Source organism: Manis javanica, chromosome 2 (assembly GCF_040802235.1).
Source record: "Manis javanica isolate MJ-LG chromosome 2, MJ_LKY, whole genome shotgun sequence".
NCBI lineage: Eukaryota > Metazoa > Chordata > Mammalia > Pholidota > Manidae > Manis > Manis javanica.
The window spans coordinates 111464837-111490524 of NC_133157.1; the positions used below are offsets into that span (position 1 = coordinate 111464837).

Here is a 25688-nt window from a genome sequence, read left to right on the forward strand (position 1 = left end):
CATATTCAGTAAAAAAACATGTACTATAAGCCATTAATGATTATGCTTGCTGTATTGCTACAGTGAAATAAAGAGATGAGCAATTGTTAACAGATGCTCGGGAACAGAGCTAGCTGGTGAAACATTTAATGAAGCCCTCGTTAGGAAGGCTGAGGACACAACAGCTTTATAGAGACTAGGCCAGCTTCTTTTATATTGCAAATCTGACCCTTCACTGAATCTTCATATAATGTCAGGAGATTGTTATTGATTTCTATCATTGACTCTGACAAAGAGTGAACATGGTATCAATCACTGTGGAAAATTTCACAGAAGGGTCCATTTAAAACCCAACCTAAAAATAAGACATAATAATGCTTCCATAGGAAACTCAAAGAAAGGAGATCAACTGGAAATCAATAGACAGCACTCAGAAAAAGTGCCACCTTTAGATATGAAAACTCAGAACAGCAGTTAGGGAAAACAGAAATCTTAAATTAACATATTTGTGTAAAAGGCTGAATGTATCAAATGAGCAGGCCAAGTTAAAACAGATTGGAAAGAATATTAATGTGGTTAATAATATGCTTTAACAAAAACAGGAGTTCTCTTAGGCAATCAGGGTGTGGCAACAACTGGAGATTTTACAATAACGTTACCGTACAAATGGGAAAATCAATTCTTTAAAATGAAAAAAAATTACTATTGACTTACATTCTTCCAATAAAAAAAAAACTGCACAGGATATAGAGAATGTGGGAATGTTGTTAGTTTGCTGTTCTTACAGAATAGAGAGCAAGCCTTATCCTTTTCCACCAAGAAGAGTGCCCTAACTCAGGTGCTTATTTCCTAAGGAACTCCAAGCAATCTGTACTCTGGTGTCCGCTGCAGAGACATCAAAAGGACCACACTGAACAGAATTTCATGGCTTCCAGGGAACACAGAGGTCACACAGTCTGATGCCCTTCTTCCGATGTTTGGATTGGACTGGATTATGCTGTATAAATATGTTCACAGTTTAGTCACATTGAACTGGTCAGGCTAATGACTAAGGTCACCCTTAAATGATTAGGTCTTCCAAATTTAAACTGCCAAAGAAACCTGTTCCTGAGAAGATAAATTTTGAATTATTTGAATATGCATAAGTTAGACTATTTGTAGGTCTAATCTCTTCCACATGCTGTTGATAAAAGAATGAAGTAGTACTGCACCTAGCTGGAATCCTCTCCATATTTGCATATCTTTGAAAGTACATTTACAGAAATCAGGTTAAAACCAACATAATATTAGCATTTGTTTTCCAGCAGAGGAAAAGAAATGGAATAGAAAGTGGTGCAAAGAAGACAAAAACTACATCACCATAGGCAACAAATATTAACATTTATGAGCAAACAAAATGTTAACATTAGTTAAGTCTAAAGTGTGAGTCCAAGTGTATTTGCCAGACTCTGTACTTTTACTTGTTTGAAATATTTAAAATAGGTATTATTAATCTATTAAACAATACCGCATGTATATGTCTATGTATGACTGTGTATATTTACATATCATGTGTTTGTGTTTGTGTATGTGTATGTGAATAAAATCTGTAATGATTCACACCAGAATGTCAACACAGGCTCACAATTCCTTCTCTCAAGTATTTGGGGCTAGATGGGTTTTGAAACTTGAACAGTTCAGATTTGAGAATATTAATGTAACACATGTCATGTGTATTACGTGTTGCCCAGAGGGAGACTGGGGGCAGCACTGTAAATCAAACATATCACTAAATGAACTACATAAATGCTCTCCCAAGTTCAGGTCACGCTAAATTTTGCCTCTAACTTCATTTCTCAAAAGCTTACCACTTTCCAAATTTTAATCTTCAAATTGCTTATTAGAGATTGTGGACCTGTAACGGATTTCTTAATGATGAAATTTGAGGGAATTTTTCTTTTCACTCACCTGTAGTTTCTAAAACAAACCTGTACTATAGTCATGGAACAAGAATTAAGAGGAAGCAGATGCCAAGAATGAAACTTGCACCTTCTGGAGGCAGCAAGAGCCCAGGCCTGCTCACTCCCCTCAAAGGACATCACAGTGAGTGCAGACTGGCTAGTATGGATTAGGAGCTCCCTAATGGGAGGAGAGAGCCACCCAGGAGGGGAAGGGCAGGGAGAGCGGGGCAGCAGAACAGCAGAAAGGGTGCGCTTTAGAAAGCGGTCACAGATCTGTTGCTGCTGAGTCATGAAATCCTATCAAACCACTGGTCCACCTACAAAACAGTTAATACACCCCAAATAATAAAGAGTAAACTCAATTTGCACTGCAAAGCACGGCAAAGAGAAACAAAAACCAAAACCCCAAAGGAACAAATATTAAGGAAAAAAAAAACTACACTGTGCTGACTCTCTTCAATAATAGTGAGAGGTTAATGGTGCTTCCAGGCCTAGAAAAGAATAGCAGGCCTATCAACGCATAATTTCTCAGACAACTAGTTCAAACAAAGGGGATTCTAGTGTTGTATTTTATTTTGTATTAAGACTTTTAAACAAGTTTTTAAGTTCACTGCAAAATTGAGGAGAAGGTACAGGGAATTCCCACATACCCCTTGCTCCAACATGCACAGTTCCCTCCATTATCAACATCCTCCACTAGAGTGGGATATTTGCTTCAACTGACAGGCCTACATGGACACATCATCTTCACCCAAAGGTCACAGTTTATGTTATGGCCCAGTCTTGGTGGTGTACATTCTATAGGTTTGTACCAACGTACAATAACATGGATCCATTATTGTATTATCATACAGAGTGTTCTCACTACCCTAAAAATCCTCTGTACCCCACCTCTGCATCCCTCCTCCCTCAACCCCCCTCACACACAACCTCTGGCAACCACTGATCTTTTTATTATCACCATAGTTTTGCCTTTTCCAGAACATCATTTAGTTGGAATCATACAGCATATAGTCTTTTCTGATTGGCTTCTTTTACTTAGCAACATGTACTTAAGATTCCTTTACGTCTTTCATCACTTGATAGCTCATTTCTTTTTAGTGCAGAATAATACTCCACTGTCCAGATATACAACAGTTTGTTTATCCATTCACCTACAGAAGGACATCCTGGCTGCTTCCAAGTTTTGGAAATCATGAATAAAGCTGATATACACATCCATGTGCAGGTTTTTGTGTGGCCAAGAACATTCTGTTTAATTCCCAGTAATGTCAATTAACAATAGACTCTGAAAGATCTTAATGGTAAGTTTCATTCTAACTAAAAGCAAACCTAATGGAAAAAATTGTATAGAATATAAATAAATGAGGCAAGGGATCATATTGTTCTGCTTTTGTTTGTCCTGCAACATATAATAGAGATTGACACTTAAGTGATTCCCTGACTATTACATTTTACAATTAAGAGTTTGTACATTCCTGGAGTTTTTGTCCATTAGATATGGTAGTAGAATCATAAATATGATTCTTGAGAATCAGGGTTGTTGCAGACCTTCCCTGAGTGAAGAAGCCTCTAATCATTGAGCTTGGTGTTCTGGTCAAAGGGAGAGTCCTTTTCAAAATAAAGAAAAATACTCACATTTACTGAGTGTCTACTATTCCCAGACGATGTCTGGGTAATCAGTACAGTAATAATAAAAGCTAATTTTGTGTGGTTACTCTTGCCAGATTATTTGCCATGTGCTTTACACACATACACCACTTTATAATAGAATCGATGCTTACCCCCTATTCCTCCTGCTTCCAGGCGCAGGAACTTCCCTGCAGTCTCACTGCTCTTACTGCCCCCTTCCTCCTTCCCAGGGGAGAGGAGGAGCTAACTGATGCGTAATGCCGGAAGTACAAACTGGGCATGCTCAGCTCATCCTCTCTGTCTCTCATTCAACACTCCCCTCCAGTTCAGGGAGCCAGTTTGTAGTCAGGAGATGTGCCCTCTGACAGTATCTCCAGCTAATGGTCCAAACAAATTCTTTAGTAGAGTTAGCCATTCTTTAGGAGAATCTGCTTATTCTGAGCTGAAAAACTATTTTTAGACATGTGGCTGCAGATTCAAAATTCATCTTCTCTAAAATATTTTGCTGTTTGACTTATTTATCTCAATTGGTTCAGAAATGAAGACCAGATGAGGTATGTATATCAGAGACTCCTAATACCCCAGCAATGACTTCCTCACCCTCCCATTTGCACAGTCACTTAGCAAACCACGAGCTGAGCAGAACTCAGACCATCTGACTCAGAAGGCACTGTGTTTTCTACTATATTCAACCACCCAATCTAGTTTCTAAGATTGCTCTTTTCACATGTCCAGAAGAGAGCCATGCCTAGGCCAGTATAAGTTGTGGCACCTATTTGACAAACTACAGTTGCTTTCTCTATTTTTGATCAAGAAAATGACAGAGAAAATAGATAAAAATTGTCAATGGGCAGTAGAAAATGTGGAAATGGATTAAAATGGGAGTACAGCCCACATCAGATTTTTTTGTTGCTTCATATAACCCACCATTTTCACTTAAAAAATAAGTATTATCCTGTTACATTACTCTCCTCTCTGCCATCCTATTCAATTCTTATCTCCACTTTTGCTCAGCTTCCACACATTATCTCGAGCACTCAGTCAATATAACCTCTCCACTCATCCCTGATTTTGAATGTGCTTGCTTTATTAATATCAAATAAGTCTATTGTTCTCTGAAAATATTAGCATTAAATAAGCATTGCCTGCTGAATTGTATTAATTTCTTACGTGCCTACCTGAAAAGGCAGAGTAGATTCTTCATCCATCTCATAGAGATCAATTTTTGCTTGCTTCCACTGAGATTCAGAGATTCCAGTTAGGTCACCTTGCTTTTGCAAATTCCCATCCAGGGATGTTCTTGTAAAAACTGAGAGATATGAATGCTGAGACAAACGATACCAAAACTGCACCTGTTGAAAACAGGTTTACAATGATATAAATATTCTACTTACCTGTCTCCAGTAGCTTTTCCATAATTAAAAATATCCCAGACAACTTTGGTATCAATATAGTCAGCTTTCCTCCAATATGCAAGCCCAGGAAATGCTAAGTACATCCTCTGCCAGCCTTGGTATTCTGCCCTTAGGGAAAGGCTCACAGCTGCTGCACCAGTGTATTCTGAACACATACCACACAGCTGGCTAAAGAACTGGGACGCTCGTGCACTACCAGGACAAGTGTGAGGACTCTTATTTATCCACACCACCATGGGCGGCACCACTCTGCCTCCACGGAAATTCCCCAGGGCCCTTTTGTCTTGCATCTTATAAATCTGGGGAGGGACACATTCTGACAGAGTTACAAAATCAGGTTTTACTAGACATTTCTCCTTGATGTCTCAAATACCAAACCAAGAAAACCTTTTCTGAAAGAACTGTTTTCCCAGGCAGAAGAAAATTGTAACAAGTACTTTTCATTAATTCTTTCTTATTGTGATACTATCAAAGGACTTGGAGGCTTATATGATAAAATGAATAATCCAACCAGGAAAACATTCATTTTGAGCCTAGGAAGCCTGGATCCTACTCACTATGAATTTAGAACATAATCTAAAGGTGTGACAGTGTAACCAGGTGAAGAAAACATAGAGAGAGGTCTATTTAAGTACACACAACAGTAGCTATATCATGGAATTCAGGACCGTCATTTATTCAACCAACACTTACCAAGAATTTACTAGATACCAGGCACTCCACGAGAAAAAAAGAAATTCCCTCAGTAGTGGGATGATTCATGCTATAAAATATTCAACAAAATCTCCATAAAAATAAGTTCAGGCATAGAAAATTTTTTTCTTGTCATTATGACATACAGAGTCCTAAGGGTGCATGTTTCAAAGAAACACACCATTCAGAGAGAGAGGCCTCTCAGAAACGACAGCCTTCACTTGGATTCAAAGTGACTCCCTCTCACTATCACTAGATTTTTCAATTCTTGTTTTTGTTTCTTTTTTTCATCACATGCTTTTATTCTGTCACATGGAGAGATATTAGTGCATATATAAGTGAGTCACTTATTTCATGGTTGGTCCCAATTTCAGTGTCAGTGGAGATGGAAGTACACAGAATTTTTCAAATGTTCTTTTTTAAAAAAAACTGTTAGGCTTAAAACCACCAATGTGCTACACATTTAACTGCCATCACCTGATGAAAAAATTCTTTCTGCTTGTCTACTTCATTTTAGATTTTACTACCACGCTCCCCTTAACTCAGGTAAGTGAGTCAGACAAGTGAGAAATGTAGTCAAATGGAACTGTTTGAATGATATGGAAAGGGAGGAATTATTTTCCTCAACTACAATTAAGATTTCATCCCTGCAGTAGCCTCAGCATGTTCCAAGCTTGTAAATATGCAAAAGCCAGCTTTATACCTAGTTGTACAAGAGATGTGCCTGCCCCACCAGAATTTCAAGCTGTCAAACTGTCAGTACCTCACCAGGGAGAAGTGGTTTTAATAGTGTATTAAGAGTAAATACCAATGGGATCCATATTCAATAGGATAAAAGCTTAGAACTTATATTTAATTTGCTACCTTAATAGAATTGGCATTATAGAGACTTAAGAAGATTCCTTTTATTATAGACTAAGGGACCTTCCCATCGTCATTTCAACTTTAATATTGGTAGGGGTAAAATCATTGAACAGAAGTCAGTAATAGTTGTGATCTCAGAGAGGCGCTCATCAGGCACACAGCCTCTGTGGCTCCCAACCTGACACAAGTGCCGCAGAACACTAAGCCATGACTCAAAATCGCTATGCATGCTGTGACTTCCTCACAGACATATTATTTATTATTAACTTGTTATAATACAGATTATTTAAGCATGCATTTAGTGGGTATTCAGCTAATAGATATTGAAAAAAAAAAAAAGAAAGGATGAGAGGAACAATTAGCATCGGTGCTTAAGGAAATGTCATAAACTTTCACACACAGAGAGAGAACCTGCTCTGTATCTCTACACATGTATAGAAAACGTAAAAAGAGTTAGGGTCCTTATGGACCTCAGAGTTTTATAGGGGAGAGTGAAAAGAAAAACAATTAAGTGTAATGTGTATAATGACAAAGGTATGAATATAGTGTGACTATTTACAGGCACATTGATTAAACTGAGACAGAGCAAAATTCAGTGTCTCAGTCATACTCATTTCATTTTAAGTGCTCAAGAGCTATATGTAACCAGTGGCTGCCATACTGGACATAACAGAGGAAAAGTTCCGTCATCACAGAAAATTCAACTAAACAAAGCTGGAAAGCATGTGTGTTAAAATTAAACCAACCATTTAAAATGTATTTACTAGTTGTCATTTTAAAGGCAATTATTTTCTTGATGCTGCCTGATTCATTGAAAAGCAAGTAAATAAAATGGTATTATTAAAGGCTTGGTTTTATTTCTCTTGGCTTATCACTAAAGCACTTTTCATAAACAGTGTGACCACGGAGAGACCCTGAGTCACTGTATTGAAGACAGCTTTGTGTGGTTAAGAATGGCTTCCAACAGAGTTCCTTTAATTGCAAAACTGGAGAGAGAAAAATGGCACTAAAATTATTTCATTTTTAGTTGTATTCTCTAAGTTTATATCGCTTACATGTTTTTGAAAATACCAGATCTTTCACTTTACTACAAAAGGGCAACTTAGCCAGTGACTTATCCTAGTTACTGGGCACAGGTGTGACTGGCTCAGCACCACCACTTTGGTGTCTGTGGTGCCCTGTGATGCTCACTAGAGGGGGAACCAGCTCTGCACAGCAGTTATGAGGCTCTCTGATACTTCTATCTCTGAAGGTTGTAGCAGAGCATTATTTTAAAGTTTAAAATTATTTTTTCCTTAATTCTCTGCTTTCTGTTTCATTTGATTTTGGTTGGCCTCCAGCTGAAACTCTATTCTTCAGATTTTTTGCTTCTTTCCTCAACTTTCCTATAGTCTTTGTTCCAACTGCTCCCCCACATCAGAGCTCCTAGGTCAGATCGTCACAGCTTTTCTCAGTGGTGTCCACTGAGAAAATTCAGGTGGGAATAAAATCCATGTTGGTGGTGAGGGTGGGGGATCACTCATCACACACACACTGTCTCTCACACACATCATCTTTAACAGAGTGGTTTTCATGACTCCATCATAATGCTCGGCTCCCTCTGCCTTCTTTGCTTCACACTTAATCCTGCCTAGTATTTGCTACACCTGCTTGCTACATCCTCAAGATAAAATTCAGGTGGGAATAAAATCCATGTTGGTGGTGAGGGTGGGGGATCACTCATCACACACACACTGTCTCTCACACACATCATCTTTAACAGAGTGGTTTTCATGACTCCATCATAATTATGACTTTGCCTGATAATTATTTATCTGAACAAGCTTAAGTAGAAGTCTGAAAACTTCAATAAAACATAACCTGTTTTTCTCATTTAAATAATCAGTTTTCACCATACACAATTGGAGAAAGGACCTGTTCAACCTTTCCCATAACTGTGGCATCCTATAGACTCCATCACATATTCTAACATGTCTCCTTGGGTTCAGCAATCAGGGAAGAAAGCAGGATGGCACCATTCCAGCCCCTCATCCAACTACTTTTTTCCCTAAGTTTCTCTTTGAAAGGAGTTTATCACTCTATTTGGGGAACATATAAGACACAGCCTTTCAAAACTCACTGAGAGAGTTGTTATAGTGGGTTATTACCATCACACTGTACTCACCTTCTTGTAGCATTTTCTACTAAATTGAGACCATAGCCCTCTCTAAACTCTACAGTTTGTTAGGCAAACATGCGTGTAGGTTGTCCCCACTGTAGCCCCCACATCAAGGGCTGTGATCAGCACAGAGTAGGTAAGCAGTATGTGTACTGGATCAGAGAGAGCGCTTACATTGCTATCACTGTGTGCACCGTGTGCACAGGGGAGAAGTAGCAAAAGAAATATTTTTGTTGTATTTTGTTTCTTTTTACTCCCTTGAGTCTGAACCAACTGATGACTCACATGCCTCTCTCCGCACTGGCTGCTGGAAAACTCAGATTTAGTGTATAGCCAGACCCTGATTTATTTTTGCAACAAACCCATCTCTTGCTTCATCCATCTTTTCCCTGATACCCTAATTCATTTTTTTTTGATTTTATGAATTTTTTAAATTAAAGATTATCAAATGCAAAACAAGCTGGAGAATTTTTTTTAAATAGATAAACATACAAACTAGCTTTGAAAGCAGAAGTTTAGGATTATCAATCTTCCTGTATTTAATTGTGAAGTCCTAAAAGTGAGGTATTATGTCTTTTATACAATAACTCAAATATGAGGCCTCAAACAATATTAACATAAATCCCTTCATATTTGATATTTCCTAGTTAATTGCAAACAGTAATTTTAACATCAATAAGACAGTAGCATCTAGCTCCCACATGGTCTGTTTGTCCTATATCCTGGCTCTCCCAAGGAAAACTGCCAAGTTTCCACCACTGACTCAAGGGACTTTTAAGGCTTTTAAATTAAAGTTCACATCTTGAAAGCTGATTAATTGCCAGAACAATTGTGCATGTTGATGCTATATGTTGGCTCTGCATACAGTATGAGGTAATTCTTGCAAAATGACCCTAAAAGTCTGCTGTTTGAAAAAGAGACTCAAAAGAAAGCCTCATAGTCCTTTAAGTTCCTGTCAACAAAAAGTATTTTCAACTGTATTAGCGTGATATGATTATGTGGGACATAAAATGAAGGCTTAACTATGAAAGTGTCTGACTTCGGTTACCCGACTGCCTCACACTGAAGCATTCACAGTGAAGAACGTTTGCTACTGCATGGATACAACTATGGTCAATACCTTCCAGTTAGGGAGATGGGCTGGATTTTCTGACTACTCTAAGAAGACAAGAATTTGGTTTATTCACTGATTCTGTATCATTTATGAAAGAAAGTATCACATGCTACCACAACTTAGAGCACTCCTTTGGGAGAAAACCTCAGCTATGTGTAGCTTGGACCATGACTAACCTTCTCAGCACTCTAACATGACGCCCTCATCTGCAGAGAATATTGAGTAATCCAAGCAGCCCTCCCTCTCATTCAAAGGTTGCTACCATTTGAGCAGATACAAAGGGAAAAAATAAATACCTCTTCTGGCATCTGACATGGCTCCTTGAAACACTCTCACTTTTCCAGAAACCAAGGCAAACCACTAAATCAGTACCTAAGGCCTTGGGAGGTTGGGGCCTTGGTTCTGAGTAAAGAAATCCGGCATCTAATCTGTTGCTTTCACTGAGGCCCCACCTAAATAACTTCTGCAGCTAAGTCCCAAATTTAAGCAACAACAGAGAAAAGCATCCTCAAGTGGGAATAATCATAGAATGAGATACATTTTCAACAACATAGATCATCTTTAAAAAGAAAAACAATTTTTGTGATTTCTCAGTGATTCTCAGGAATTTCTAATAAGCTCTTAATGTTTGGTTCCAAATTTCTTCTGCAAAACAGGCAGAATTAATACATTCTATTGTCTTGTAACCAATGTCTTTCTTGCATATAACAATGTGAAGGCATTACTTCATTGTATGACCTTGAATTGAAGCTAAGTAAGCTTCTCAAGTACTTTTAAAGAGCAAGTAAATGCTTCAGGAGTTCTCAAGAAAAATCGGTATCTATCACACAGGATTTAATTAAAATAAATCAAAGGTGGGAGAGTGTAAAGGACGTCTGGGTGAGGAAGAAGTAGAGTCCAGGCAGTTGTTCTAATCCTAATCTAATCCCGAGTTCTCTAATCCTAACAAGAAATGAGCAGGGAAAAAATGAGGAAAAAGAAAAAAGGCGTAAGTACAATACACGGAGAGTGCCGGGCAATCCCATTTACACTTACACCAAGCTGAACACATAGACTCATGCCTCTGGGTGGTATGTCATTTATCACCAGGAAAACCTCAGTGAACTGCTATAAACCTACACTTACAGGCAGTCAATTTAGGGCAGGGCAGTATTGATGTCCATTATTTTATGATAACTAAAGAAAATAAGATGAAATCCTAAGGGGTCTCAAAAAAGAACTGAAAACATGGCAAACTGCCCCCAAAAATTCTAATTTAGTTGTTAGTTTCATGGAAAAGAAAGGAATTGTGTTCAGGGAACACCCACTATGTGCCAAATGCTTAGCCAGCTGCTTTATTTAATCACAATTTAAATCTCAAAACCATGTGAAGAAGGTATGTGAATATTTATGCTTGCAGTGTAGACACTGAGTCCCAAAGAGAGAATATAATCCGTGGCAGAACCAAGGTTTGAACCAGGTCTGTCTGACTCCAGAGCCCTGCTTTCCTCTCTTCTGTGCTGCTGAAATAGATGGTCTTTTCACTTGGTCTGCTTACCTGGCACCAGAAGGACTGATTGAAAAAAATAACACTTCAGAAAATGTAATTATTTTTTCATATTTACAATTTTTATGATTCCTTTATATATTTATAAATTTCTGATTCTATATAACTTTATGAGTCATTGCATTATTTTTCACATATTTATCTTTTTATTCACCCTTTCATCTTTCAACAAGCCTTATTTAATGTATTGTATTTTACTCAATTAACATGGATGGCCAAAATAATCAGTTTCAGCAATGCATATCCACAGCTTTGGATTACTGAAAGAATTATGTGCAAGGGATACAAAAATGATAGTAATTCTCATTAATGGGCCCCCAAAAAGAATGGTGTAAGGTATATGTCACAAATGGTCTTTTGGAAGGACATATATCATTTTGAAATAGCTCATGAAAATATCTCAATTTATCATGAAAATGGCAGGAAAACAGAGAAGGAATTTACTGGCACAAGTAACACAAGACTAACAGTTTACAACCACAGAATGGCCAATGGAAATTCTAATAATTGGTTACCTGACATGGGGCAGAGGCAGGGAGTGATTTCATAAGAATAGGACTTCCAAGCTTGGCCACTCCAGGAGACTGATGCACTCCAAAATAAATAAATGCTCCTGCAAAAACAAATGCAAGTCATACAGATACAAACTCTCCTGTTGAAGGTTTAAAAGTTCTTTGCTTTAGCATGTTATCCCTGCATATATTCAAATGTCATTCAGATAAAGAAAATTACATTTTTACTTATTTACCATTAAGCTCTGTAGATAACCAAAAGCTCTTTCATATGGTAACATTAAATATCTAAATAAAATCCAATTGATTAAAAATAAGCTCTTGATCTAAATCCCCTAAGCAAATGTTTTTGTTGGCTTAACTCACATCATATATAGAGTTTGAAATCAAATTAAATGAAACTTCTATGCTCACAATTAGCTGTTCAACATGCCCTTAGAAATTCCTAGGAGAGTTTATTTTAAAATTTCTTCACAAAGCACTGAAGGATACAAGCCTATGGAAAGAATTTACTTTCTCCCAGGGCTTACATGTTTGACATTGTTGTCTGTACTAGTGGGGATGAAAGCTTAATTAAAGATCTAATCTGAGTGTTAACAAAATACAAAATAACTGCTTTTAGTTTTTAACTACAGAGATGAGCTCACGGCAAAAGTACAGGGGGATAACATCTCTTCGCAGCTGAAAAGATCACACATTCCGAAATGCTGTCAGTGGTAGTTTCATTGAACATTGAAAATTTACAAGGAAGGCTATGCAGAACAACGTCAAGGTCTGATCCTGCCCTTTGATAAACGTGAAGAGATGGGCAACTTGAAAGCCAACTGTTGTGACTGAAAAATACCACATTCAGAAAGTGATTTTTCCTGATACAGGTCTATGCTGACTTGACAGACAGAAAGAAAAGGATTTCAGGATTAAAACGTGTTCTCATATAGATACCAGGACAGGTTTCACCAACCCACCAACCACGGATGCAATTCAGCAGCGTCGTCTTTGGGAGGGAAAAACACAACCAGTTTAAAGAGCTTTAAAATCTCAAAACCGACAGGGAAGGATAAAGACTAGTGCTCACTCCCTAATTCCAAACTAATGGGAACAGTATATATGAGCTCATTAAATTGTTCCACCTATAAAAGGAGAGTAGGAAAAGAGGGTTTTGAAAAAAATTATTCCAGCTTAAAAATCCTCAGATTCAAGTGAAACTCAACTGAATATTTTAAAAGACTAATCAAAATTCTAAAAATTAACAAATATTCAAAGATCTTATTCTGCAGTTATTTAAAAACAACCTATACAATTTCAAACAAGCAGTTAATAAAGGATGAAATACATAAACACTCAAACTCCAATTCTAAAAGAAGCAAAAAGTTTGAATAAATGGGTTATACCACAAAAATAATTCCAAACATCATGAAAAATATCTACCAGAAACGTACGGTCCCACAACTGAGTTTTATTTAAATTTGAAAAACAAATATTTGATTATTCAAGGGTTCTCAGGTTTTTTAAAAGATAGGGAGTGCTCCCTGATTCATTTTATGATTATGATAGCTATAATTTTTTAAATGATGACAAAAATAAAAAATAAACCATAGAGCAGCATCACTTATGATCAGAGATATAAAATTTTAACTAAAATGTTACCAATTACACTTGAAAGTCTTATAAAAAAATGATATGTGCTGATCTATATGCTTTTCAAGAATGGTGGTTTGGTTTAATTTATCAGCTCTATCAACACAGTTAATTAGATCACCAAATGAAAGGGTAAGATCATAGATTCATATTAACAAATATTAAATAGACTAAAAAAACAGCCATTCCATATAATAATCCTTAATAAAATACTGAATAAAACAATTAAATAGAAACCAGTGATTACCCCAAAATAACATCCTAAATGACAAACAACTAAACTACTTTAAAATGAGGAACTAGAGATTTCTGGCACCATTATTAATTACAGATAATATTAGATAATATTAATTATCTTAGACTAATACTATCTTATAGGTCTAGTGAATGTAGAAGTCAAGGAAATAATCTAGCAAACAGAAAAGTAGAGATAAGAGTTCTAATGTTTTGCCAATAATATCATTATAAAAGAAGACATGCCAGGGATTTTTTTTAAATAATGACAAATATTAATAAGATAATTTGGTGAGGTAAATAACAGAAAAGTATTTTTTAAGTTATTTTTATTAACTTTAGCAATATAACCCTAGATATAAAAATTATGAGAAATATTCTCTTCAAAGTAACATTAATACAAAATAGATAGGAATAAATTTAATAAGGAACAAAACTTTTATGAAGAATATTATAAAACCTATGGAAGACTATAAACCCTCTGATTAAATAGAGATAACATTTTTAAGTGGAGAGATGATATAAAAATACTGTTAGTGAAAATTGATTTGAAAGTTAAATGCAATGAGAATTTCAACCAAATTTTGGAAAAACAAACATTATTACCTTAGAATTTATATGTGTGGTTAAGAGGTAAAGAGAATCTGAGCTCTCAGCCCAGACCCAGAGACGTCTAGGAATAAGCTTCTGGATTTGTCTTCTTACAAGCCTGCTCTGCAGAATGCACTGAGTTAAGAGAACCATGGAATTGTAATATGCTAAAGAAATTGCTCCTGATAATTTAAACTGTCCACATTGCCCACTGTAAAACTCCTGTACACCCACAGCCCTCAGAGGGGTTGTGTGACCAGCACAGTATAAAAATTAAAGAATACAGGGGTGTGCCTCACTGAGTTAAACTGTCCATGCCAGCCTCAACTTCATCTTCAGCAAAGCATGAACTGGCATTGCATCCTTTTAATGCAGTGGCCCAAAAGGGGCTACTTACCTTCTGTAAGAACTAGACTTCAAAATAAGTATAGACACAAATACCATAAACAAATATTATCATGTAGAAAAAGGAAATAAATCAAAATAAATAAAACCAATCAAATGAGATTTGGTTAAGAAAGCAAGGGTGGTTTAATATTTGAAAATTCATTCATGTTTTAAACAAAAATAATATGATGATCACATGTTTATCACAACAGTGTTGGGAAAAAATTGAAAAATTTTATATGTGTTCATTTTATACATAAATCTAAACACATTATGAATAGAAGGGAACACCTTTATCTGATAAAATAGCCTTTCAGCAAATATAACACTTAAAGTTGAAATACTGACAGCTTTTCCTCTGCAACAGGAACAAGACAAGCATAGCATCTCTCGCCAGTTCTAGTCCACACTTCTGCAGAGATCCTATCCAGTGCAATGAAACGAGAGGGGGAAAAAGGAAAAAGAAAGAAAGAAAAGAAAAGATAAAATAGAAGACTTAAGATTTAGAAAGAAGGAAATAAAATTGTCATTATTTGCAGATAATTGTGAACCTAGAAAATCAAAATAGCATATAAACTCTTAGCTATAATAAAATTTGCAAGGATAAAAGGTCAATATTAAAAAAGAAATGCAATTATATTGTTAATCAGCAACAACCAGAATGTTTTTAAAAAACACATATAAATTTTAAAAATTCATTTGAAAAATAACATTTACAATAGCTTCAAAAATATCAAAGCCTAGGAAAGCACTAGCAGATTTTTAAAATGTATTCAATGAAAGCTTCAAAATATTATTTAGAGGAATTAAATAAGATCTAAATAGAGAAATTAGAAACATTTGGAAAGATCAGTTCCCAGTGAAATATAATAAAAGTTACATATGAGAAATCATTTTACACAAATAAGGAATATATTTTTACAATTTATATCAGAAAAAAAAATTAAAATCTGCTAATAGGCAAATGGAAAAAAGCACTCCTAGTTTGCTACTGCAATTTTAAATATTAAAATTTGGGGGTAAAGTACATATCTTCCTGTAAAAACACAGGAGTTTCACTCATACTTATTGCATTGAATTGAAAGCACCCTACCTAAGAAAATGTGTGCATGAATGGATTTTGCAGCATGGTCAGGATATTGTCACTCAGTAGAGGATGACTAGATACATAATGGTATATCCACACTAAATAAAGTAAAAAACAAAAAGAATTAGGCTTCTTCCAGGCAAGGATGAGCATCAGGGATCAGATTTAGTCTTCTGACTTAAACTAGCAAAAAAATCAGAACAATAGCTATTAAACAATGGTTTTCAAATGTAGGACAATGGGAATGCAGGATCACAGGATAAGGGTCTCTTAGAAAATGGAATCAAATGAGCCAGGCCATACAGTTCTCTCAGCTTACCATCTAAACGAAGTTTCCAGATGCTAATGTAGGGCGGTGAAGCCAGAAGAGTATGGTGGTTTCTTCAAGTTCAAGAGATAGAGTGGGCACTCTGGGGAGACCCAAGTGGTTAGAGTTCATAAGGTAAAGAATAGGAAGAAAAGTGCTGCCAAGGGAGAGAACCAAAAAGGTGTGCAGAGAGCTCTGGAATCTATTTCAGTACCAACCAGGGCACAGATGTGAGGGAACCACCCAACACTGGAGGAAAAACTTCCAAAAGGGCAGCTGTAATATTTTCCAAAGCAAACAAAGGGCCAAAGATACATTTTTCTCACCACTGCAGTGAAAAATTAATCATACATTGGGATTGGATAGAGCACTCAAATCAAATGAAAACTTAAATTCAAACCAAAACCTATATGCCAATTTAATAGAATATTTCAATTTCAATATCAATATGTACAAACAACTCAAATATCCTTCAACTGGTCAGTGAGTAAACTGGTTTTTCCATAGAATGGAATATTACTCAGCAGTCATAAAGGAAGGGAATATTGTCACAATCAACAACATGGCTGAATCTTAAATCCATTTTACTGATTGAAGGAATCCAGATTCATATGACTATATATGGTATGATTCTAGTTACAAGACATTCTAGAAAAAGGCAAAACAACAGGGAAAGAAATCAGATCTGTGGGTACAAGTGGCTGGAGGTGGGAGAGGTATTGGCTACAAAGTAGCATAGAATTGGAGGAAGAATGGAACTGTTTTATATCTTGATTTTTGTGGTGGTTACACAACAATATATATTTGTTGAAACTCAGTGAATTAAACACCAAAAAAGGTTGAATTCTACTGCATTTAAATTACATCTTAACATAAACAAATGAAAGGAAGAAAAGATTATACTTGAATTGACATGAGCTATCTTTAGGGAAGCAAATGAGATAGGGATAGTAGTTACAATATGATCTTATTTTGTGGTAGAAAAAAATTACAAAAATATTTATAAGCTGAACATGTACATATCTACTGTGTATACATGTGTGAATGATTACATGAGCACAGATCAAAGTATGAGCTAATCAGCATGAGTTGTCTGTTTGGATTTTTAACAGGGTAACTAGAAATTGGAAAGTAGAAACCAACCAAAAAAGAAGGGTAGGAAAATCAAGGCTTTCCCCTAAAAGGAAAAGCTACCTAATGTCAACCCAGTCATCTCATATGTGACATTACATATAGAAGTGTGCATTTATAAGGAAAATTCTGAAGAATAAACAGGTGTGGTTTTTTTTAACCACTAATGCATAAACCCCAAGTTCTAAGAACATAAGGGACTAGAAATCCATGGTCTTAGTGATGAGATCTGTAAGACTGACTCTGCTTCATTCCTCCAGAAACTTCCATATCACTCTCTCCTTTCTCTTCCTAAAATGATTTTTTTCTCCCCTTCATTTATGATTTAAGACCACTAGTGATTACCCTAAGGTTTGATAATGACCCTCATGGGTAAAAAATGACTCAATATCTCACAACCAGAATTACCACACATCTTCCATTCTTTTTCAGGATATCTTCTTTAATGAGAACATGTTCCTCCCCTCTCTCCGTGGTTCTGACATCTTTCCTTGACTCCTAACTCTGCTTTCCTGTTACTTCTCACTTGCCTTCAGTGCTCAGTTCAGGTGTCATCATATTCAGCAAGCATCTCAGATACACTTCAGTTTCCCTCCCTTCCCTATAAAGCATTTAGCACCTTACTTATCTGCTTCAGTTACTAGACTCAGACCACTCAGAAGCAGGGACCATAGCTTCCCTCTGCACACACCCAGGACTAGTATATGGTCTGTACTCAGTTACTAGTTTGAGAAAAGGAAAAGCAAAGTGTTATATAAGCTTGGAGAAAATGCACTTTATACAGTTCTATTAATTAATAGTTCTAATTTAAACTCTAGATCTACTCTAGCACAAAATCATGAAGAAAAAATAAGACTCATTGGCACCAGAACAAAAATTAAGACCTTACTCTATTGTCAAACAATGAGCTGGATTTGGCCAGCTCCCCAATGGCCAAAGTCGCTCTCCCCATCCCCTAACATCCTCCCTGCAAGCCAACTCTCATTTCCAAAGGCTCTAACTAAAATTACAGTCAACACTGTTAGTTTTGGCATGTGTCTTTGGAAAGCTCAAAGGAGGAACCAATAAAATAGTATTCAATTGGGTTTTATGAGCTTAAAGAGGATCTACTGTACAATTGTATTATTATAAGGTTATATGACACTTGGGTGCCTGAGCAATAGCATCTGACCAAAACAAAAGAGAAAAAAACAACAAAACCCATCTGTTTTCCTTGGAGTCTCACAAATACTTATTGGAATGCTATGGACAGTTATGGTTGCTCTGTTTTAAGAGTCTATATAAAAACTGTAGAAATACAGTAACAAATATATATGAAGAAGAAGTAATATTGTTATAAAGAACCTTCAAGAGTGATTAAATTGCACTCAAGTACCTGTCGATGTATTTTATACTGTGCTAAAACTTTGTTCTCTATTCCCAGAAAGATTAAACTATTTTTCTTCCTGTTTTGCAAAATTGATATTGCTCTAAAAAGAAGGCAAGCCTACTATACCTGACTCCTGGCAACTAAAGAAAATTATGACAAGACTTGTCCACCTCTTCACACTTTCAACTTAACCTTTTTAAAAATGGGACAACAAAAGTGTTGGTTAGTAAAACAAGGTTCCTTTCAGAAACCTCAATTCACTTTCAATTACCAAACTTGGTAATAAATTAGGAGGGTTTAAAGGAAGACAAACAAGATTTCCAAGTATATCACCTCTAGACAGAAAATGAAAATATACAGTACATTATTCCACAACATGAAAGAAAGACAACTAGTTTACTGTTTTTAAGAGTAAAATAGCCTACCACGATTTGTGTCTGCAGTGCAGTCAGCATCAGAAAGATGGTTCTCTTCACAGGCCAGACCTTTCCCGACTTCCCAGAGTGAATCCTCAGTGAGAAATGGCTCCCAGCCACAGAAACCAGATTCAAAGTCACACGCGAGATGATTTGCTGTGATTCATGGAAAAGAAAACAGGTGAGGAGAAATGACGTCAGAGCTGACTCTCTATAAGTCAACAATTTAGGAGGGCAGATTAATCATTTGACTTTGGAATGAATGTTTTTCTCATTATCAGAATAGTTTTACTGTTGCCAACCTCACAAAGTTTCCCATGCACTGTGTGAGGCATTGCCCTTCTATAATCTTCTATCGGCAAGTCTGGCATATTTCATCCAGGTGGAACTCTAGAGCTTTTCTGGGAGTAACTAATTCACGTCCCAAGGGAAACAAGATTCACTTGCTGAGATGGTGTAAAAATAAATTCATTTGAAAGGTGGGATTTAAATTGATTTTGGACACCTGAAGAGTTTGAGGTGGGCATTTGGTACTCATTCTATTATGCTATTTTAACAGTTTCTCAAAAAATAAATGCCTAGACACTTTGGGATTGTAGGTAAATTAGCTGTTCTGAACTTTGCCTTTTGTTTCCTTCTTAATACACAATGAAAAAGTTAGCAAATACTTAAGTTCCTACATTTATCACAAAAAAACTACTTCTAAGAAAGACAGTGTTTATGGTAAGCTTCTGCACATCTTCCCCAGCTTTGTCCCCAAATTGGTAAGAAAAAAAAAATAGCAGGACTGGGCAATTAACTAGAATTTCTAACTTGATCTGTGCTTTCAATCAGTCAGTTTTTATGTACTTAAATTTCCTTTGCCTAAAATAAGAATCATAATAGCAGCCTAAGATGAACAGTTTTGAGGAGAAATTAATACAATTACTTTAAAAAATATTTCAAATATTCCTATTTATGCAGAGGCATTTTTATAACACTGGGGGAGGAAGGTGGCAAAATAATTCTTGGTCAGAAAACATCCAGGGTTTTGACAAGCTTCCTCAGAGCCTAATGCTATTACCTATAATAACAATAGACATGTTACTACATATTATAATTATGTGTCAGATATTCTGCATATACCACCATTAGTTGTCTCAAATACCCTATATTGTAGGAATAATTATCCCCAAAAGAGAAAAATAGAACTTAAGCACTAAGCAGCTTGTCTATAGTAAATTTTAGTAAATGAAACACCCATGCTTTGAACTGACAACAAACCTTAAAATGAAGTCTCCCTAAACTAGAGACTCTGTCTATAATTAAAAAGACCATCACTGTAAATGGATAAAGAAGATGTGGTACATATACACAATGGAATACTATTCAGCCATTAAGAAAGAAAGAAATCCTACCATTTGCAACAACATGGATGGAGCTAGAGGGTATTATGCTCAGTGAAAGAAGCCAGGCAGAGAAAGACAAGTACCAGATGATATCCCTCATTTCAGGAGTATAATGATGAAGAAAAACTGAAGGAACAAAACAGCAGGAGACTCACAGACTCCAAGAAGGGACTAGCGGTTACCAAAGGGGAGGGGTGGGGAAGGGTGGCTGGTGAGGGAGGGAGAGGGGATTGAGGAGTATTATGATTGGTACACATGGTGTGTGTGGGGGATCATGAGGAAGACAGTGTAGCACAGAGAAGACAAATAGTGACTCTATAGTATCTTACTACACTGATGGACAGTGACTGCAATGGGGTATAGGGAGGGACTCGATAATATGGGTGAATGTAGTAACCACATTTGTTTTTCAGATGAAACCTTCATAAGAGTGTATATAAAGGATAATTTAATAATAAATAAATAAATAATAAAAAGACCATCATTGCAAGCTTGTTCCTAACCATTATTTTCAGTTTTAAATAGTAAGACCAATTTGACCAGTAAACTGAATAAGTTCACTTTATTTTAATCATCCATCAAAAGATCTTTTAAATTTCTATGAACAGGAATGCCTGGTCTCATGACCATCACAAATATGTCAACATTTAAAACACAAAAGTCAGCTATGCGAGTAACACCGCCACTTAAAATTTCTCTACACATGTTAAATATTTAGCTGTCAAATGTCACATTTGAGTCATATAATGGATATATAATATTTTTTCTTTAAAAGTAAATATTTTCTCCCCTGAATGGATTTGCCAAAAAATAAACATGAGTGAATTAACTGCAGTATAATAATGAAAAGATGTTGCACATTACCTAATAGTCAATCAATATGACCATGTATCTAACTGGAAATCTACTGTTTCTGGATAGCTTTTCCTTACTTAGCTCTGGCTACAAGTTCTGTCTTGACAATGGATTTCAGCCCTGAACAAGTTCACTACGGATTCAATGTGACCAAAGAAATGACAATGGAATGTTCTTGGGTTGAAAGGCTTTATACCCAACTTTATTCTCACAGTGGCAGGTCAATCACTAGAATCCTGCCCACTCAGCGAGTCTGCCTGCAGCAAGCCAGTCTCTGCCTCTGGGCCTCTCTACCCCTGCAGCCATCTCAGTCTTTGATCTCAGCACTGCCACCACTCCAGCCTCTCCTCTCCTGCAGCCCTGCAGCCGTGCCACCGTGTCACCCAGAGCACTGGGCGGAGCTCCTAGAGTCAATTACAATGTACTGTCACAAGTGTGTAGTGAGCTAGCCAACCCAGGCTAGGTGAGAATCCTGGCCATAGGTACCTTCATTTTATCTGCAAGCTCATAGGATATGACTGATAAAAAGTTACTCCTCAAAGGAGTCTCTTCTGATTTTTGCCATAGTCTGAAGCACTTACATCCAGATATGACAGTCTCCCCAGCCATCCAGAAATTCTCTGGTCGAATTCCTTGCTTCTCTGTGAACTTTGCTACCTCCGAGATCACCTCAGAGCTCTTCAAAGTCAGGTGGTGGTATGTAGAAATAAGCAAGACTCAAACTACACACTTGACCTCTGAAATGTACTTAAAATTTCCAAAGTCTTTGTTGTGGACTTGGTCAAGGAATCCTTCCACCTTCTCCCAAGGGTACCTCCAATTCCTAGAGACACACTTCCCTGAAACAGAAAACCCTCCAAGGGAGGGTGGCTATGTATCTGGGTTGACCCAGGATTGCCAGAGTTTGTGCCTGTTGTCCTAGCACAATAATTAATACTTCTTCTTTTTCCTTTCAAGTGCCCATGTTTGGCTAATAAATTCAATGTTGCCCTGTTTGGTGCAATAAATTATATATTAATACACTAAGGAAGCAAATCTATGCAAATAACAATCTTACTAAGGTAGCCACTGAAGTAACCGTCCATTCCTTGTGGTGTGAAATGGCTATAAGACTAGTGAGCATGGAAATGGCAAGTACAATGTGACCCAAGCATCACCAAACTGTTCAACAGACTCTTCACAACTATGCCTGTGTCACACAACTATAAGGATGTAAAGATTTTAAGACAAAATAACTTGGTATTGTATAAATGTTGAAATTTGGCTTTAGGAGAGAAGTTCAAACCATTTCTTTCATTACCTGGATGTTTTGTCGGTTAAAATGCCAATCATTGCACTTCCATAGAACACTAAACACCATTATCCTTTGAAAAATGAAAATAATTTTTAAAATCCATCACCATAGATATGTGAAAGCAAAATGGTGCGATCCCCTCTGTAAAAATCTGGGTGTTTTTTTTTAAACCAATGACATTACTCCAGTACACTTCAAAAGTTTTTTTTTTAAAGGTAAATATTCTAGAACTTAACTGCATTACAAGATATGTCACATTCCAGTCACCAAAGTTGAGGTTCTTCCATTAAAATTCCCCTACATAATTCAAAAAATTTAAGGTGAGGTTTTAAATATCTTTAAAAGACCAGGAGAGCCAAACCCATTCTGGTAACATAAATTCCTGATGATACCATATATGCTAAATGTTAAATACTTATAAAATCTAAAAAAATAATCCATTCATATTATAAACAAAATATAATCATTACTGTGAAATGTATTCACAATGTATTCAAATAGTGATTTTGATTATCTAGTCAATTTTAACTTTTTGTGAATATAGAATACAGTATACCATTTCTAATCAGAATATGAGATATGACATTGTTCATAATTTTAGGGAAATTTTACAGAGCTCATCAGAGTAATATTTTTAAACTAACACAGCTTTCTCTTACATAATTAAGCACAGCAGCATATTGGCAGAAGGAAAAGAATTTCATTGTGGCACCTGAGAAAACTCTTCTTGATCAAGAAAATAAATATTTATGAATCTTCTAGTTCAGAGGTAAATCAGTTCTCAATTATAGAAGAAAATATATATATATGGGAATGAATGGGGAATGCTCCATTCAATAAGCATATATTAGATTTTAATGATTATATTAAATTAACATTTCTCACTATTTATCAAGAAACCACAGGATCTTCTCTCCACTAATACACATATGTTTCTTTACCCTCAGGAATTTCTTTACTATTTAGTAATTTTTTTTCAAAATAGGAAAGATATACAGATACAGTGTCACAGTAAAAATTAAATGCATTGCATTCCATTCTTGGTTTCAACCTCTTTCACTTGAATATTATAACAACTTCTCCCTTGAAGTATCCCAATTTATATTAGCATTTTAAGTGCTCTAAAACGTATGACAAAACATTTTTCCCACAGATTTTCCCAAGCTATTTCGATTTGAACACAGTCCATGCATTCTTCTATCCTTTTTTGGAACACACAGTCTTTCTCTGTATGTTATGATTGAAAAATCGTATATTGCATGAGATTTACCTTTTGAACCACTTTTAAGTGTACAGCTCAGTGGCATTAAGTACATTCACGTTGTACAACCCTACCATCATATGCCTCCGAAACTTTTTCATCTTTGCCAAGTGAAACTCTATACCCATTAAACACTAATGCCCATCTTGCCCTCCCTTTCACCCCTGGCAAACACCGTTCTGCTTTCTGACTCTATCAATTTGACCACTCTAGGTACCTTACAGAAGTAAAATTATACAATACTTGCCCTTTTGTAAGTTGCTGATTTCATTCAGCATATAAGGTCTTCAAGGGTCATCCGTGTTGAAGCATGTGTCTGAAAATTAGGTATATTGTATACATAAATTCTTCAGCTAGCCACTATCTACCTTTAGATGTTATGCACATGTTATATTTTAATTTTTTAATTGGAAATACTGTAGAAGTAAACTGCATATGTATTTTATTAATAAACGTCCCTATATTATACAGGATACTAATAATCATGAAAAATCTACTGTTTGGAATGACACAGTATTTTTCCTTCCATGACTGGCTTATTTCACTTGGCATAATGATTCCACTCATATGGACTGTCTAAAACATTCAAACACACAGCAGCAGAAAATAGGACAAAAGTTACCAGGGGCTGGGGACAGGGAAATGGGGAGTTGTTCAATGGGTATAAAGTTCAGCTACACAAGATGGATTAGTTCTAAAAATCTGCTGGACAGCACAGTGCCTGTAGTCAACAAAACTGTACTGAGCACTTCTTCAATTGTTCTGTAACACTTTTATTTAATGCTTTGTCAAAAATGCAGCAGTTCATGAAGTATTTTGAGAAGGGAGAGGCAGAAAGGAGACAGGGCCTGAAAGGAAGCTCACATGTCTACTCCACACGTGCAGCAGGAATGCTTAGTGATATATCTGAAGTGAAAGTGCATTGGGTCATGTGTGTATCTTCCACACAAACCCTGACGATGGGGCCTTTTCAGGTCCAGGTGGAAAAGTGTTACTACGTAACTCCAAAGGAAAATACGTTCCCAGACTGGGCCAAATACCTTTGAAACTGAAATCAGTCAAAGGGAGAGATAAAGTGGGAGAAATCCATTTATTGCTTACAAGCAGGTGGCCACTTCTGCTCACCAGTGTCTCTCACCACTGGGCTGCAAAAAGGGGCCCCCTCACCTCAACCTCTCCGGTACAGATATGCCCTTGTTCCCCCTCCTAATCACCTACTGATATGGAGATGGACTACTTCTCTCCACCCCTTGGAAACACCTATTGATAGAAGATGCACGAAGGCCAGGCGAGAGATTCTCGAAATACTGTGATTTTACCCACACTGGGCAGGGGCATCAGTCCGTTTCAAACTTTGACTGGTGTCATCCTCCACGGAGTAAGCATTGTTATAAGTTCTGACAAGCTCTGCAAACACACTTGGAGTCAACCTTGCTATGCCTGGTATATCCTGCACACTTTCCCACCAGGTGGGACAGTCCTTGCAGTAAGACACCCCGTTTCACGCCATAGCGCACCCAGGCCTCCCACCTCTCCCGCGGTGGTCTCAGCGCCTTCCAGGAAGGGAGTCCAGTGATGGGAAGCCACAGGGAGTAGGCGCAGCAGAGCATGGTGGGGGCCTGGAGTATGGCCTTGGATGGCAGTAAGCCACCCCTGGTGGGGATTGCTGGCGCCGCCCCAACAAGCACTGCATCTGCGCGAGGTAGGCTCACCTGTGCATCCCATTTGCCACTGGGGCCACAGAGTGGGGCCATAGCTCACCTGCCACAGGAGGGCCAGGAGCTGTGCCTGCCGGTAGCTGTCGAATTACTGGGCTGCAGGCACCTGTGCACAGCCGGTCCACAGGCCCGGCCACGGAGGAGAAAACGGAGGGTAGC

General features: G+C 36.9%; 1 protein-coding gene across 9 annotated transcripts in view; it reads right to left on the reverse strand.

The window, feature by feature from the left end:
* MALRD1 (MAM and LDL receptor class A domain containing 1) overlaps positions 1-25688 on the reverse strand; it is a 672837-nt gene that overhangs the window by 578732 nt on the left and 68417 nt on the right. For all 9 annotated transcript variants that reach the window (XR_012127984.1, XM_073229124.1, XM_073229120.1 and 6 more), the window contains exons 11-13: positions 19023-19169; positions 11857-11954; positions 4730-4903 (exon numbers count right to left, since the gene is read on the reverse strand). Coding sequence is in view for 8 of the 9 variants with exons in the window: in XM_073229124.1 (XP_073085225.1) it covers positions 4730-4903; positions 11857-11954; positions 19023-19169 (419 nt within the window). In the remaining variant the exon portion in view is untranslated. The remainder of the gene's footprint in view (positions 1-4729; positions 4904-11856; positions 11955-19022; positions 19170-25688) is intronic.